The sequence below is a fragment of the Mauremys mutica genome, chromosome 14 (genome assembly GCF_020497125.1).
Source record: "Mauremys mutica isolate MM-2020 ecotype Southern chromosome 14, ASM2049712v1, whole genome shotgun sequence".
Taxonomy (NCBI): domain Eukaryota; kingdom Metazoa; phylum Chordata; order Testudines; family Geoemydidae; genus Mauremys; species Mauremys mutica.
Window position 1 is genome coordinate 7,589,323 of NC_059085.1, and position 14,154 is coordinate 7,603,476.

The 14,154-nt window shown below is 58.6% G+C and overlaps 1 protein-coding gene across 2 annotated transcripts in view; it reads left to right on the forward strand.

Moving 5' to 3' along the window:
• Positions 1–14,154, forward strand: part of SLC9A5 (solute carrier family 9 member A5) — a 52,624-nt gene continuing 38,470 nt past the window's right edge. For both annotated transcript variants that reach the window (XM_044987091.1, XM_044987092.1), the window contains exon 1: positions 1–174. In XM_044987091.1, the coding sequence (XP_044843026.1) occupies positions 21–174 (154 nt within the window). In that variant the 5' untranslated portion in view covers positions 1–20. The remainder of the gene's footprint in view (positions 175–14,154) is intronic.

Here is a 14,154-nt window from a genome sequence, read left to right on the forward strand (position 1 = left end):
AGCGGATCGGAGCGGGCGCGATGCAGCCCCCGACGGGCCCCGCGCTGGCCTCTGCCCCCGAGAGCCCGCCGGGGGCGGCCCCGGGCTCGCCGCTGCTCCGCTGGCAGTGGCGGGAGGTGCAGTTGCCCTGCCTGGTGGCGGGCTGGATCCTGGTGGCCAGTCTGGCCAAGATCGGTGAGTCCCGCCCCCCCCGGCACCCCCACCCCGGGAACCGGCCGCTTCTCTCCTGCGGCCTCGCCCCGGCCACCCCCCTGCACCCTCCCGGGGGCCCAGCCACCCCCCCCCCCGGAGCGCCAGGGCTCCGCGCCTGGCCGAGCAAGGACCCAGGTGTCCGGGGAGGGGGCACCGGGAAGTGTAACCCTCGCCGGAGGGCCCCCACCCCGCACTCCCGGTGCCTCTCGCCGCCCCCAGCCGGCGGAGCTCGGCAGGCACCCAGGGGGCACCGGGCCACTGGGCAGGTGCGAAAGGGTAATGCACGAAGGGGATGGAGCTGGGCTTCCCGCCCGGGGGGGACCCGCAGCTGGCGGGCGCTTGCAAGCCCATTGTGGGGGGAGGGAGGCCCCCCCACTGTTTTCTCCCCACGTGGGGTGAGGGATTGGAAAAGGAGGAGCTGGAGAATAATCCTGCCTCGCTCATCATGCCACGATACAGGCAGTGCCCTGCCCTCTCTCCTCTGGCACAGCCTGTGCTCCGGCTACGAGCTGGTCAGGCCAGGGCTGTGTCTTCCTGTCAGGGCCAAGCACATGGTGGTGCTCCCCGGGCACCACCGGTAACCTCCAGCAGTTCTGGTCACCTTGCCTCCGAGAGGGTACGGCAGACTAGAAGGGCCCGGAGAAGGGCAGTAAACGTGGTTAGTAGAACCCAGTGCGGGTACAAAATCTGTATCCGCATCCGATCCGCATACATGGTCTGCAGGTATCCGCAGATCTGCAGGACTCTAGCGATTAGTGGCATATAAAGACTTCTGCGGGAAGGGAGATTAAATTGATTAGGGCAGTAGAGTTCAGAGGAGAGAGGAATAAAACGGCCTATGACTGGTCTGTACTCAGAGTCACGAATGACCGTCCTAGAGGAGTTTCAGTGGCAGCCGTGTTAGTCTGTATCTCTAAGGTGCCACAAGGACTCCTCATTTTTTTTTGACCTAGAGGAGGTCTCTCAGGTGGTCCTATTCACCCTAGAACAAATCACCCAATGAAATTCAGAGGCACCAAATTAAAGCTGTTAAATTTGTACACAGTTCCCAGCTGTGGAACTCATTGCCACAAGATGTCATTGAGGCCGAGAACATTGCGGGATTCAAAGAGGGTTAATGAGAACATCCACAATGACATGAGATAGGATAGAAATATCTGAGCGATATAAACCTTGATGCCTCACGCCATAAAGCAGGCTCTTCCTGGTGGAAGGAAGACTCTTCCCTGGTGGACTCTGGCTGGCGTGGAAGGGAGAGCGCCACGTGCCTGCTCCTGGGTGAGGACTAGAGCCCTTGGCACAGCAGAGAAATTCTGTAGAGCCATGAGGATGAGGAGGGTGAGTGTGAGACAAGAAGGTCATGGAGGGACACGAGAAGGTGGTGACCAGAGCTGGTTGAAGCTCAGAATTTCTGTTCTGATATTCTGAAATTTCCTTTTGTCCTGAATCAGAAATATTCAAATGACCAAATTAAAACCCTCTCAGAAGTTCTTATAAAAAAATTAGACAACATTGATCCATATGGATCATTGCCTGGGTGTTTTTCCGGTGGAGAGAGGTTCCACTGGAAACGTTCCAGCGGCTGTAGTGGTGACGTGGCTGGAGAGTGGGAGAGGACGGGCATTCTTACAGCCACGTTCTGCATAGAATGACTGAGGGGGAGGCGAGAAGCAGAGTGACCTGAGAGACGAAGGTCATGATAATCCAGGCAAGAGGTGACCCAGGCTCGCACAGAGGAATTGGTTGAGGGGAGGCGCTTGCTGCACTGGGTGAGGAGGAGGAGGAGCTGAGGGTCCCAACTCCTTGGGAATGGTAAGAGAGGGGGAGGTGTTGGTGATACAGGCCCTCGGGTAGGGTAACAATGATCTGGGGCACATCTGGAGGGTGAGTGTGGGGCTGCTAGATCAGTTTCTCCCAGACTGTATGTAAGGACGTGGTTTTGTTTTTGTGGCACCAGGGAAATGACAGTAGGTTCTGTTCTCTTAAGCAGTGGTGGAGCCCAGGTGTGCCCTGGGCCAGCAGAGCGCAAACGCACTTAGCCAGGGAAAAGCTCATCGGGCTATTGCTTCATGGAAGGCGAAGTCGCCATACAGGCGTGGGAGCTAGGGCGACCCCTTGCTGTGTCTCTGGGGTCCAATGAATGGTTCCTGTGTGACTGTGTTCTGCTCCATGGGGGAGGGCTCGCACAGCTCCTCCAGGGACTAAACCCTGTGTCTGGTGATTAAGGCAAAACAGCCAGGTTGTAACCCACCCGGAAGGTACCACCTTCCTGGACGGGCTCCCGTACTGGTTCACACTGGATTCTCCAGAGGCCAACGGACAAAGAAAGGACTTTTGGATCGATAACCCGAGTTTAAACTGACTCAGGACCTGCTTCTGATCCCGTGACCGGACAGGACCTTCTGTCCAAGGGGGCCCCAGTTCTTGGGGCAGGATCGGAAGGCCCTGGCTTACTAGGACCCCACAGGACTGCAGGGTGACCTCTGGTAAGCTTTTAGCATGCTTGTCAGTTCTTGTATTCTTTGTCTATGGTTTCTCTGTAATGCTTTCACCTGAAGAGTAGATGTGTTTGCTGAGAAGGGGCTGGCAATACGCTGCTTGTAGTCCTCCGAGAGACAGCAAAGCGTCTGTTTGGGCAGTCTGGCTTGCTGGGGATATCGCAGTGTAATGCAGGGAACGGTGCAGCCTTAAAACCCCTGCGGGTCTCTGCCCAAGAGAGGGGGCAGCTGGGGGGCTGGAAACCTGAAGTGGCTGCCCTCAAGGGACCCCAGATGGGGAATACAGGTGCAGCGGCCCTGAAATTGTGACACCAGGCTCTACGGAGTCTTCCCTGTCCCTGGTCTGAGTCCTGTTTCTGCCTGACTGAGGTGGAATGAGAGAGAAGCTAGAAGGAGCCCGAGTGTCTCTGGATGGGGCAGCTGCCTCTGGAGGGGGTTGATGCTGCCTGCATGCGCTAGCAGCTGTTGTCAGCTGGGTGGATACAGTTGTGGCCCATTTAGCTCTGCTAGCAGGGAGGCCTTCCTGATGCTCAGGAGGGGTGGCCGCAGGGCAGCACCGGAGTCATGACGAACACCCTTACCCGGCTGCTGGCTCTCGCGTACCCGCAGAATTTGAGCTCTGCTAACCGGGGAGAGAACTGGATCCCTTGGCCGTGTGTTTGTCAGGCATGTGTCTGGGGGTTAAATCCCCTAAGGGAGACGTGTGAGCAAACAGCCAACTAGTTCTTCTGCTCTCCCTCGGTGGGGGAAGAAGGAATTCTGAGCTGACAGAAGGTTGCTGAGTCCCCCCAGCTGATGATGTCCAGTTAGCTATGCGAGGGTTCAACGCCCACCATGGCTGGTGGAGAGGGAGAGTCCTGTTTTCAGAAGTACTCGACCCGAGACTCTGTAAAGGGGCCCCCTGGCCTGGTGTGTGATGGCTGGAGTGCTGCTGACAGCGAGAGGTCTTCTCCCCAAACACTTAGCTATTGCAGTGGGTAGAGCCCACACGGATCCCTGCTCCCCTAGCCGCAGGCCCGTTTCACAAGCACCGGGATACACGGAAAGGCAGTACACCAGCGTCTAGCCACGGACCCTGCCTGTCTTCTTACTTCTCGGTCCATAAGCGAGCTCCTCGCTGGTGACCACTTGGGAAATTTCTGAGGCCCATTCAGGGACCTCTTCTCATTGCCATTTTCGTGGGATGCTTAAAATTGTACAGGGAAAAGAATGGACCGAAATCTGTGAGGGGAAGGGTCATCCTTGTCAGGACAGCCAGCCTTGTGTCCAGTGGAGAATTTTCATCCTGTTCCAACACTTCGTTGGAGGTGCCAGAGCTCAGGCTGAAGCCAGGGCTCCATTTGGAGGCTTTTAAGTGGCAGGCGTGCCACTTGTCCGAAGTTTTCTGGGAGCGATGCATTTGTGCACTCTAATTGTCGTGCCTGTCTGCAGTGGCGGATCGGAATTATTTCTGTAGCAAGGTTGCACAAAATCAAAGGGTTTTTCACAATGAATAAACATTCTCCTGGTTGTCCTGTCCTTCATCTCCGAAGGGCAGCTTTCCGTGCAAGGCCAGCCAGTCATACATGGGCATTTGGGCATGTCGCTGACTAGGTTGGCACTCCTTATTTCCTGGGTATAGGAGTTTTTCAGAGGTTTTTCTGTGGTTTCATGTCAGCAACGTTCTCCTTTTTTAACCACCAGTGTATCAGAGCAGTGTTTGCCTCTGAGCTCTCATAGCAACTGCAAATCAGCCTTGCTGCACGGTATTTTGGATGCTATCTGTGGTGCTTAGGCGCTGAAGTTAATTCACGGGTGGCCAAGTTACAGTTGCTGTGGGAACCTTAATTTCTCAAATTCCTGCTTTTTATGTGTAAAATTAGAGCTCCCCGCCCTCCCCCCGATCGCTGCACCATGACTACAAAGGAGTTTGCATTTCTGCATTGGTTTGTACAGGTTGCGGGTGGTTTTGTGGCACTTGTGGAGTGAGTATCCAGCCACATGGCACACAGCAGGGGTGGGCAAACTTTTTGGCCTGACGGCCACATTGGGGTATGGAAATTCAATGGCGGGCCAAGAGTGCTCATGAAATTGGGGGTTGGGGTGTGGGAGGGGCTGAGGGCTCCGGCTGGAGGTGCAGGTTCGGGGGTGGGGGGCAGAAATGAGGAGTTCAGGGTGCGGGAAGGGGCTCCGGGCTGGGGCAGGAGTGCAGGGGCGAGGTGAGGGCTCTGGCTGGGGGTACAGGCTCTGGGGTGGGGCTGGGGATGAGGGGTTGGGGGTGCAGGAGGGTGCTCTGGGATGGGACCGAGGGGTTCGGAGAGCGGGAGGGGGATCAGGGCAGAGGGTTGGGGTGTGAGAGGGGGTTAGGGATGCAGGCTCCAGGTGGCACTTACCTCAAGCAACTCCCAGAAGCAGCGGCATGTCCTCCCTCCGGCTCCTATGCGGAGGTACAGCCAGGTGGCTCGGCACCCTGCCCCGTCTGCAGGTGCCGCCCCTGCAGCTCCCATTGGCCATGCGGAGCTGCGGAGCCCCTTGGCTGACCCTGTGCATAGGAGCCGGAGTGGGGACATGCCGCTGCTTCTGGGAGCTGCGTGGAGCCACAGCACATGTGGAGCAGGGCAAGCCCGTGGCTGGAGTGCCAGAGCGGGGCAAGCCCCGGACCCCACTCCCCCACAGGAGCTCAAGGGCTGGATTAAAACATCTGAAGGGCCAGATGTGGCCCCTGGGCTGTAGTTTGCCGACCCCTGTGTTAAGGCAACAACCGTTCACGTGCTTGAGGAGCTGGTACCCAGTTCCTCCCCCACTGAGGAGAGCGACAAAGAGGACATGGTCTGCCACCACAGCCTGTGTGATTCCTGCAGGCTACTCTGTGGGAAGGCGAGCACCGGCCCTGCGAGCAGCATACACATGTTAGGGCTTTGTCAGTAGTAGCCAGCACCCAGAAGCTCCCTGGCAGCGCAGCCAGCCGCACTCAGGAGGTGGGCACCCCAGTCTGCATTAGCGGAAGCTGCTGTGCCAGGGAGAGCCCACGACAGCTGTGGCAGTCACAGGAGGAAGGGCTGTCTCCTGGCCAGAGCTGCTCTCTGGGGAGCCAGATGCAGAAATGTATCTCCCAGGAGCCCAGAGCAGAGCCCCAGGCAGAGAGGGCTGGGTGCCCTGGGCTGCAGGGAGCTGTCACGTTCTTCCACTTGATGCTGGTAGCTTTTTGCTTGGCCTTTTCCAACTCTGCTGTGGCCTTGCCCGGGCCTCTCTAGATGCGCTTGTGTCTGCCCTGCGACTAAACTCCCCCTGTCCAGAGACAACCCACTCCAGCCCTGGCCCATGGCACTCTTTGGGCCTGACTTGTATGACTGCAAAGCCCCTGGGCTCTAGAAGTTGGGGAGAGCCTGGCTGTCGTCCCTGTCCCCTCTCTGAGTGCTCTGTGCCTGCTGCTGGTGCTTTGTCCATGCCGGAGGTGAGTAATGCCATGTGTTCCTCTCTTGAACTTGGCTTGCGCGTTTGCTCCGGGGCGCGGAGCCAAGCCAGTGCCGGGCTTGTGCCAGGACCTCCCGGGGATGCTGACCCTGGCCCAGGGAAATGGAGGAGGGGAGAAGGCAGAGGAGGGGCTCAGGGATGGAAGGGAAGGAGCCGAGATGGAGAGAGGGCTGGGAAGGAAATGGAGCAAAGGCAGGGAACCCTGTGTGCAGGAGAGAGAGAACAGCAGTCGTGGAGACAGGGGCCGTAGCAGGGGCAGGAGAAGTGGGTGTGGGGGAGAAAGGGGTAAAAAAGCAAGACAAGGCCGGTGGTGGGTTTGGTCTGTTCCAGCCGGCGCGATCCCCAAATAACCGGCGCCCTCCCCGCCTGTCACGTTGCTGCTGCAGCCCCCGCGCAGCTCCGCGGGAACTGCTCCTCCCGGGTGAGTGGGTGGCCTTTGCTCTCGGTTCCTGGCTGCTCTGAGCTATTCTCAGCTAGAGAGAATGAGCCAGTGCCTCTCGAATGTGTCCAGAACCCACCGCTCCTCTGCCGCTCCTCCCCTGCAGCCTTCCTGACGCCCCCCTCGGTTCCTCCCGCCAGCCCGCTGACCTGACTGTGGCACTGCCCCCAGGCCTCCTCAGGGCAGTGGCGGTTACCGCATGGGCTCACGGGGCCTGTGCCCAGGGGCCCTGGCCAATTTGGGCCCCCCAGAAAAATCTCCGCCTGCCGGGGCCCCTTGGGGCTGGAAGAGCTCTGGCTCCCTGCCGGGGCCCCCCGGGGCTCTGGTGGGGGCATAGAGTTTCTCTGGTCTTGGGGCTGCAGCGGTGGCGGGGTGGTGGTGGTGGAAAGGAGCAAGTGAAGGGCGGGGCTGCAGGGAAGGAGCGGAACTGGGCGGGGCTGTGAGCAGAATGGGGGCGGGGCCACAGAGCTAGGAGTGAAACAGGGGTGGGGCCATGGGGGCGGGGCCACAGGGGAAAGGATGGAACAGGAGTGGGGCCATGGGGGAAGGGGTGGAAGGGGGGTGGCCATGGAGGAAGGGGTGGAACGGGGCCGGGCCACAGGCAGAAGGGGTGGGATGGGGGCGTGGACACGGGGGAAGGGGTGGAACGGGGGCCGGGCCGCAGGCAGAAGGGGTGGGATGGGGGTGGGAGGGGGCGGGGACCCGGGGGAAGGGATGGAACCGGGCCGGGCCACAGGCAGAAGGGGTGGGACGGGGGCGGGGACACGGGGGAAGGGGTGGAACGGGGCCGGGCCGCAGGCAGAAGGGGTGGGACGGGGGCGGGGACACGGGGGAAGGGGTGGAACGGGGCCGGGCCGCAGGCAGAAGGGGTGGGACGGGGGCGGGGACACGGGGGAGGGGGTGGACCGGGGCCGGGCCGCAGGCAGAAGGGGGGGGCGGGGGCGGGGACACGGGGGAAGGGGTGGAACAGGGCCGGGCCGCAGGCAGAAGGGGTGGGATGGGGGTGGGACGGGGGCGGGGACACGGGGGAAGGGGTGGGACGGGGGCGGGGACACGGGGGAAGGGACGGAACGGGGCCAGGCCGTAGGCAGAAGGGGTGGGGTAGGGCCACAGTTCTGGCCCCGGGGGCCCCAGGAGAACTTAATCCACCTCTGATTCAAGGTCAAGCTTTTCATCCTCCCCTTGTGGGCCCTGCCCACCTTTGCTCCTCCCTACTTCTCCCCTTTGTCTCTTACCAGGTGGCCTGGGACCTGTCCAGTAATACTAGCCCCAGACACCCACTTGTTCACCTCTCCCACAAGCGTCTTTGCTCGTTCTTTCATGCCCCCCCACCACCCCCGGTCAGGCCACACCCTCCCCGGGCTAGTTCATGGCACCCAGGTCTCCCCATCACAGCCCTCCTCAGCCCCACACCCGCCGGGCTCCTCCAAAAAATCAGCAGCCTGCAGCTGGCGAGAGCGGCTCCGACTGTCCCCCTGCTCCCCTGCCCCTTCTTTAGCCATCCCGACGGTGCCGGGCGGCTTTAGCTGCTGTGCCGCCTTGCCCAGCATCCCCACCGTGAGCAAGCGCCGCTGTTCCTAACACCCTGCAACAAGAAACAACAGCTCAGGGGAGAGTGACATCGAAGGATGCGGGGAACAAACATCTCCCCATAGGTGAGGGATTGCGCTTCTGGGAGGACGGGGCGTGACCAGGAACTGCGGGAGGAAGAGAGAGGCCCTGTAGGGTTGGGCTGTACAAGCTAAATGAGGCTCGGCCGGGTCGGTAATTGCATGGAAGACCGAAGGAAGGCCCCGGAGTAGCTTTTACTCTACGTAGCAGGTGGCACCTCAGAGAAGGCTACATTTTGGGTGCAGTGGGGTGGTGGCAGGGGCGGCTCCAGGCCCCAGCACACCAAGCGCGTGCTTGGGGCGGCATGCCGTGGGGGGCGCTCTGCCGCTCGCCAGGAGGGCGGCAGGTAGGCAGGCTTCGGCGGCATGCCTGCGGAGGGGCCGCTGGTCCCGCAGGACCGGTGGAGTGCCCCCCCCCCCGTGGCATGCCGCCTTGCTTGGAGCGGCGAAATGTCTAGAGCCGCCCCTGGGTGGTGGTGACGTGTCTTTAATCAGTTGATAAAGCTGGATGACAGTGGGAGGAGTGTGGCCTCTGTAGAGCACGGTTCTGGGCCTCAGGAGACCTCAGTTCTGTTCCCGGTTCTGCCACTAGCCTAGGGTGACCAGATAGCAAGTATGAAAAATCGGGACAAAGGGTGCGGAGTAATAGGTGTCTTTATAAAACAAAGCCCTGAATTTTGGGACTGGTCTTATAAAATCGGGACATCTGGTCACCCTACACCGGGCTGTGGGTGACCGTGGGCAAATAGCTTCGCCCGTCCGTGCCTCAGTTTCCCCCATCTGTAAAATGAAGATAATCAGCCTGACCTCCTTTGTGAAGTGCCCGGAGATCTATGGATGAGTTAGATCTTCACCGTTGCCATTACGTGTTTGTTACGAGGCCGAGCACATGGCTGGGGCTCACCAGATAGTAAAGAAAAAGCTAGAGTGGAATGTGTGAGGCAAGTCTCGACTTTTTGGGTGAGCGAGCGTGCTGGGGATAAAAATATCCGTGAACGGGTGTGCAACGTGTAGCCGTGTGACACTGCATTGCACACGGCATTCTACAACCCACTACGAATACGCTAGCACTTCATGTGAGATTTTTTACACCTTGGTTCTCTCTCAGCACCATGGCTAGTTTGCTGTAGGCACATTACACATTGGTAAACTGAGGCACAGATGTGCACTAGCCAGCTCCTTGCACCTGCGTCAGGCCCCGAGGACGTGGGAATATGCAGACAAATCAGAACTGTGCCCAGGACTGGGAAAATGCCTGGCGTGGCAGGAGGTAATGGAGTCTCCCTCGCCTCCAAAGGCAGCTACAGGACCGTCTGCGTTGTTAATCAGAGTGCTTCCTAATGGCGTCCCGGTCCCGTCAGCCAGGTGGCGATGAGCTGTGCTGAGCAGCTTGTGTGGCCTGGCGGGCTCGGCTCAGCTTAGCCGGGGGGCTCAGCCTGCGGGCCCCTCGCAGCATCCTCAAGCCTTGGAATGTGCTTGCCCTACTCTCCTGAGCCAGCTGCGACACCTGTCCCTAGGGAGCGAATGGAGGCTTCTGGGTGTGCAGCGTGTCTGGTTCAGGGCCACGGCACCTGTGTTCCCCCTCCCTGGGCCCGCAAGGGCACCCACTCTAGGCTCCGGGCTCCTCAGCTGCCACCTCGGGGTCTGGCTGACCACCATACTGGGGTTGGGAAGGAATTTCCCCCGGGTCAGATTGGCAGTGACCTGGGGAGGTTTCACCTTCCCTTGCAGCGCGGGGTGCGGGTCATTTGCCAGGATCATCTGGGACATCTGGAAAAATCATGGAGCAGGTCCTCAAGGAATCAATTCTGAACCACTTAAAGGAGAGGAAAGTGATCAGTAACAGTCAGCATGGATTCACCAAGGGCAAGTCATGCCTGACTAACCTAATTGCCTTCTACGATGAGATAACTGGCTCTGTGGATGAGGGGAAAGAAGTGGATGTGTTATTCCTTGACTTTAGCAAAGCTTTTGATACGATCTCCCACAGTATTCTTGCCAGCAAGTTAAAGAAGTATGGGCTGGATGAATGGACTATAAAGTGGATAGAAAGCTGGCTAGATCGTCGGGCTCAATGGGTAGTGATCAACGGCTCCATGTCTAGTTGGCAGCCGGTTTCAAGCGGGGTGCCCCAAGAGTTGGTCCTGGGGCCGGTTTTGTTCAAGATCTTCATTAATGATCTGGAGGATGGCGTGAACGACACCAAACTGGGAGGAGTGATAGATACGCCAGAGGGTAGGGATAGGATACAGAGGGACCTTGACAAATTAGAGGACTGGGCCAAAAGAAATCTGATGAGGTTCAACAAGGACAAGTGCAGAGTCCTGCACTTAGGACGGAAGAATCCCATGCACTGCTACAGACTAGGGACCGAATGGCTAAGCAGCAGTTCTGCAGAAAAGGACCTAGGGGTTACAGTGGATGAGAAGCTGGATATGAGTCAACAGTGTGCCCTTGTTGCCAAGAAGGCTAACGGCATTTTGGGCTGTATACGTAGGGGCATTGCCAGGAGATCGAGGGATGTGATCATTCTCCTCTATTCAGCATTGGTGAGGCCTCATCTGGAGTACTGTGTCCAGTTTTGGGCCCCACACTACAAGAAGGATGTGGAAAAATTGGAAAGAGTCCAGCGGAGGGCAACAAAAATGATCGTGGGGCTGGAGCACATGACTTATGAGGAGAGGCTGAGGGAACTAGGTTATTTAGTCTGCAGAAGAGAAGAATGAGAGGGAATTTGATAGCTGCTTTCAACTAGCTGAAAGGGAGTTCCAAAGAGGATGGAGCTAGACTGTTCTCAGTGGTACCTGATGACAGAACAAGGAGTAATGGTCTCAAGTTGCAGTGGGGGAGGTTTAGGTTGGATATTAGGAAAAACTTTTTCACTCAGAGAGTGGTGAAGCACTGGAATGGGTTCCCTAGGGAGGTGGTAGAATCTCCTTCCTTAGAGGTTTTTAAGCTCAGGCTTGACAAAGCCCTGGCTGGGATGATTTAGTTGGGAATTGGTCCTGCTTTGAGCAGAGGGTTGGACTAGATGACCTCCTGAGGTCCCTTCCAAGCCTGATATTCTATGATCTCACTTCATCCTTTCCAGGCATCTCGGTCCCCCCTTTTCGCTGCCTGAGGCACATAACATGACACCAGGATAAGGGGGACAGGGAAGGCAGGAGATGGCACGGAATGAACCCTGAACAGAGTAGAGCTCTCTGCTAAGGTTAGCACTTTATGGCCCGTGGGCAGATACAGTGTCTGCCCCAGGAGGGGAAGCCGTGTCCTGTTAGCAGCAGCATTTCCTGCTCCCTGATGCGTAGGTGGGATGGGACTCCTGGGATGGCTGTGAGGACTAGAGGTGGGGAGGGGTGTAGGTCTTCAGGGGGAGCCGGGGGGAGCTAGATTTCCCATCGCTCTGATCCCCAGGCACGCCCCAGAGTTTGCTTCCTGTGGGAAGCAGATTCTGTCTCCTGCAGTGAGCTGAGTACGGCGCCTTCCCCAGGGCTGTGTCTCTCATGCACACGGGCCCCTTTGGCCAGTCTGGGTGTTGGAGCTAGTGGAAGCTACCTGCAGGCATGGGGCTGACGGGGCGAAATGGCCCCTTCACCTGGGCTGTGTGTGGCTGAGCCTGAGGGCTGCTGTTTCAGCAGTGAAATCCCTCTCCGCTTTCAGACTGCGGACTGCGGACTGGCCTGGCGGCCCAGCTCCGCCCCATGCAAACCGCTAGCCTGTTCTCCACCTCGGGAGCCGGGGGTGCCAGTGGGGATGGAGGAGGAGGGTGCACATGAAAAAAATGGAAAATGCAGGTTGTGTTCCCCCGGGGAACGTGGCTCTTTGCACGGGGTTTGCGCCCTGGGTGCAAAGGGCTCTAGATACCGATCCTGTGGGTGTTCAGTGGAAGGGCTGGCTGGGGCCTTCATCTTTCTCCTTCTTCTCAGAGCTTGTGCTGGTAACGTCAGGACTGGGCCACATGCCCCTCGTGTCTCTCCCTGGGGCTGCTCCCAGGGCCCAGCTGCAGGGTGTGCTCTGAGCCCGAGGCCCGGGCGTGACCAGCCTGGCACACCCTTTCCTCCACAACAGCTTTGGTTTGCGCTCCGCTTTCTGAGATGTCTAAGGCCCAGCCTTCCTGTCGTGCTTGCTGTGAGGGGACAATCTGCAGCCCTCCGTGGAATTGCCATGGGCTCTCCAGGGCCATTGGAGTCGCCTACCTGGCGTTGCAGAGTTGGCAGGAAATGGCCCGCGAGCCCTCATGCTGGGGTCAGTTTTTCCTCCTGGCTCTGTCTGCAGAAGGGCCAGTCCCGTTCTAAGTCCTGGCACCGCACCCAGCGAGGCGAATGCCCGTTTACCTGAGAGGAGAGGACTGAGCGGGGACAGGCGAGCCGTGTGCAGAGCCCCGGTTAACTCTCGCTCACCATTCACGGCACTTCGTACTTCCCAGTGCCAGGACCTGACTGTACAGTCAGAGGCAGGTCACCCCCACACCCCCAAAAGCATCCAAGGGCATTTCAGACGTGCTGCCCTGAGGGGGCAGTGGCCCAGTGCAGAGAGGTAGTGAGAGCGGGGCCGGAGACGCCGCAGGGAGATCATGCGGCCCCTCAGCCAGGCCAGCGCACAGCATGGGGGTGCTGGATCGTTCTGTGGGTATAAATACATGTCTGACTCACTCCTTGGGGGTGTTGCTGCAGAGGAGGGTTTCTGGGAGAGATGCAGGTGCAGGCAGGGTGATGGCCGGGCATGCCAGCTGTGTGAGAGACAGCGTGAGGGGCACACCCAGCATTGGCAGGGGAGGCGATGGGCCAGCATTAGTCAGGGCTTTGAAGGTGAGGATGAGAAGCTGATGGTTGATTTGGTGACGTAGGGGAAACCATTCAGAGGAGGCTGGTGTCAGATTGACAGGCCAGGAGGATTCGAGCACCTGCATTTGGGGCAGGTTGTCACGAGGTGGGGGTGAGAATTAGACACATTGTGGAGGAAAAGTGTAAAGATCTTGACCTGCCCTAGACGTGTGGGGCGAGGGAGAGGGAGGAGTCAGCTGTGGTGAGACCTCCGGGGGGAGATAGGTCACGAATGGAAAAATAGATGTGTGTGTGCCATCAGCATGGACATGGTAGCTGAGGCTGGATGAAGGGGTGAGACCCCCTAGGGAAAAGGTTTGAGGGAAGAAAAGGAGAGAGCCCTGCGGGGACCCCAGAGGGGACAAAAGGCACCCAATGAAACAGAGAGGAAACACATTTAAAACTGATGCAAGGAAGTAACCTTTTCACGTAACACACATTCAGCCTGCGGAACTCACTGCCACAAGATGTCAGCGAGGTCACGAGCTTTGTAGGATTTTCAAGCAGCTTGGATAATCAGAATAGGTCTGGTGACTAGCAGCGGCCTGCATCACCCTCAGCATTGGGTCCTGCTTGCCCTCGGGACCCAGCTTAGATGCAATGCCCCTTGGCAGCGCTTACAGTTCAGAGGTGTCTGGGAAAGACACCCCCATGCTGACAGGCCCTGGGTGCTGTCTGGGGCATAGGCCGAGTCTTTGTCTAAGCATCTCTTGCTGTGATTAATTCAGTGAAGACAACTATGGCCTCTCATGAAAGCTGCAGGGAGGAGTTAGATGAACAGAATTGAATTGCTCCGGTTGGAATTTAGCCAGGACTGTGAGGTTAGTAGCCCCAGTCTTAGGAAACGGGCTACAAGGTCCTGAAGATGACTCAGTTTTATGTCTCTTCCAAAAGCCTGCACCTCTGGCAGCACGATCCCGCAGGTATGTGCTGGGGCATTGGGGTCAGCACTGACTGAAGGGGAGAGCGCCCCCTGCTGAGCCCCCACCCCACTGCCTGCAGCATAGCGCCCTCTAGCACCATGCTGGGGCACTGGGGTCAGCACTGACTGCAGGGGAGAGCGCCCCCTGCTGAGTCACCAACACCAAAACCCCAACAATTGCCAAGTGGGGAGGGAAATCTATGGGGTTCCAGCAGGG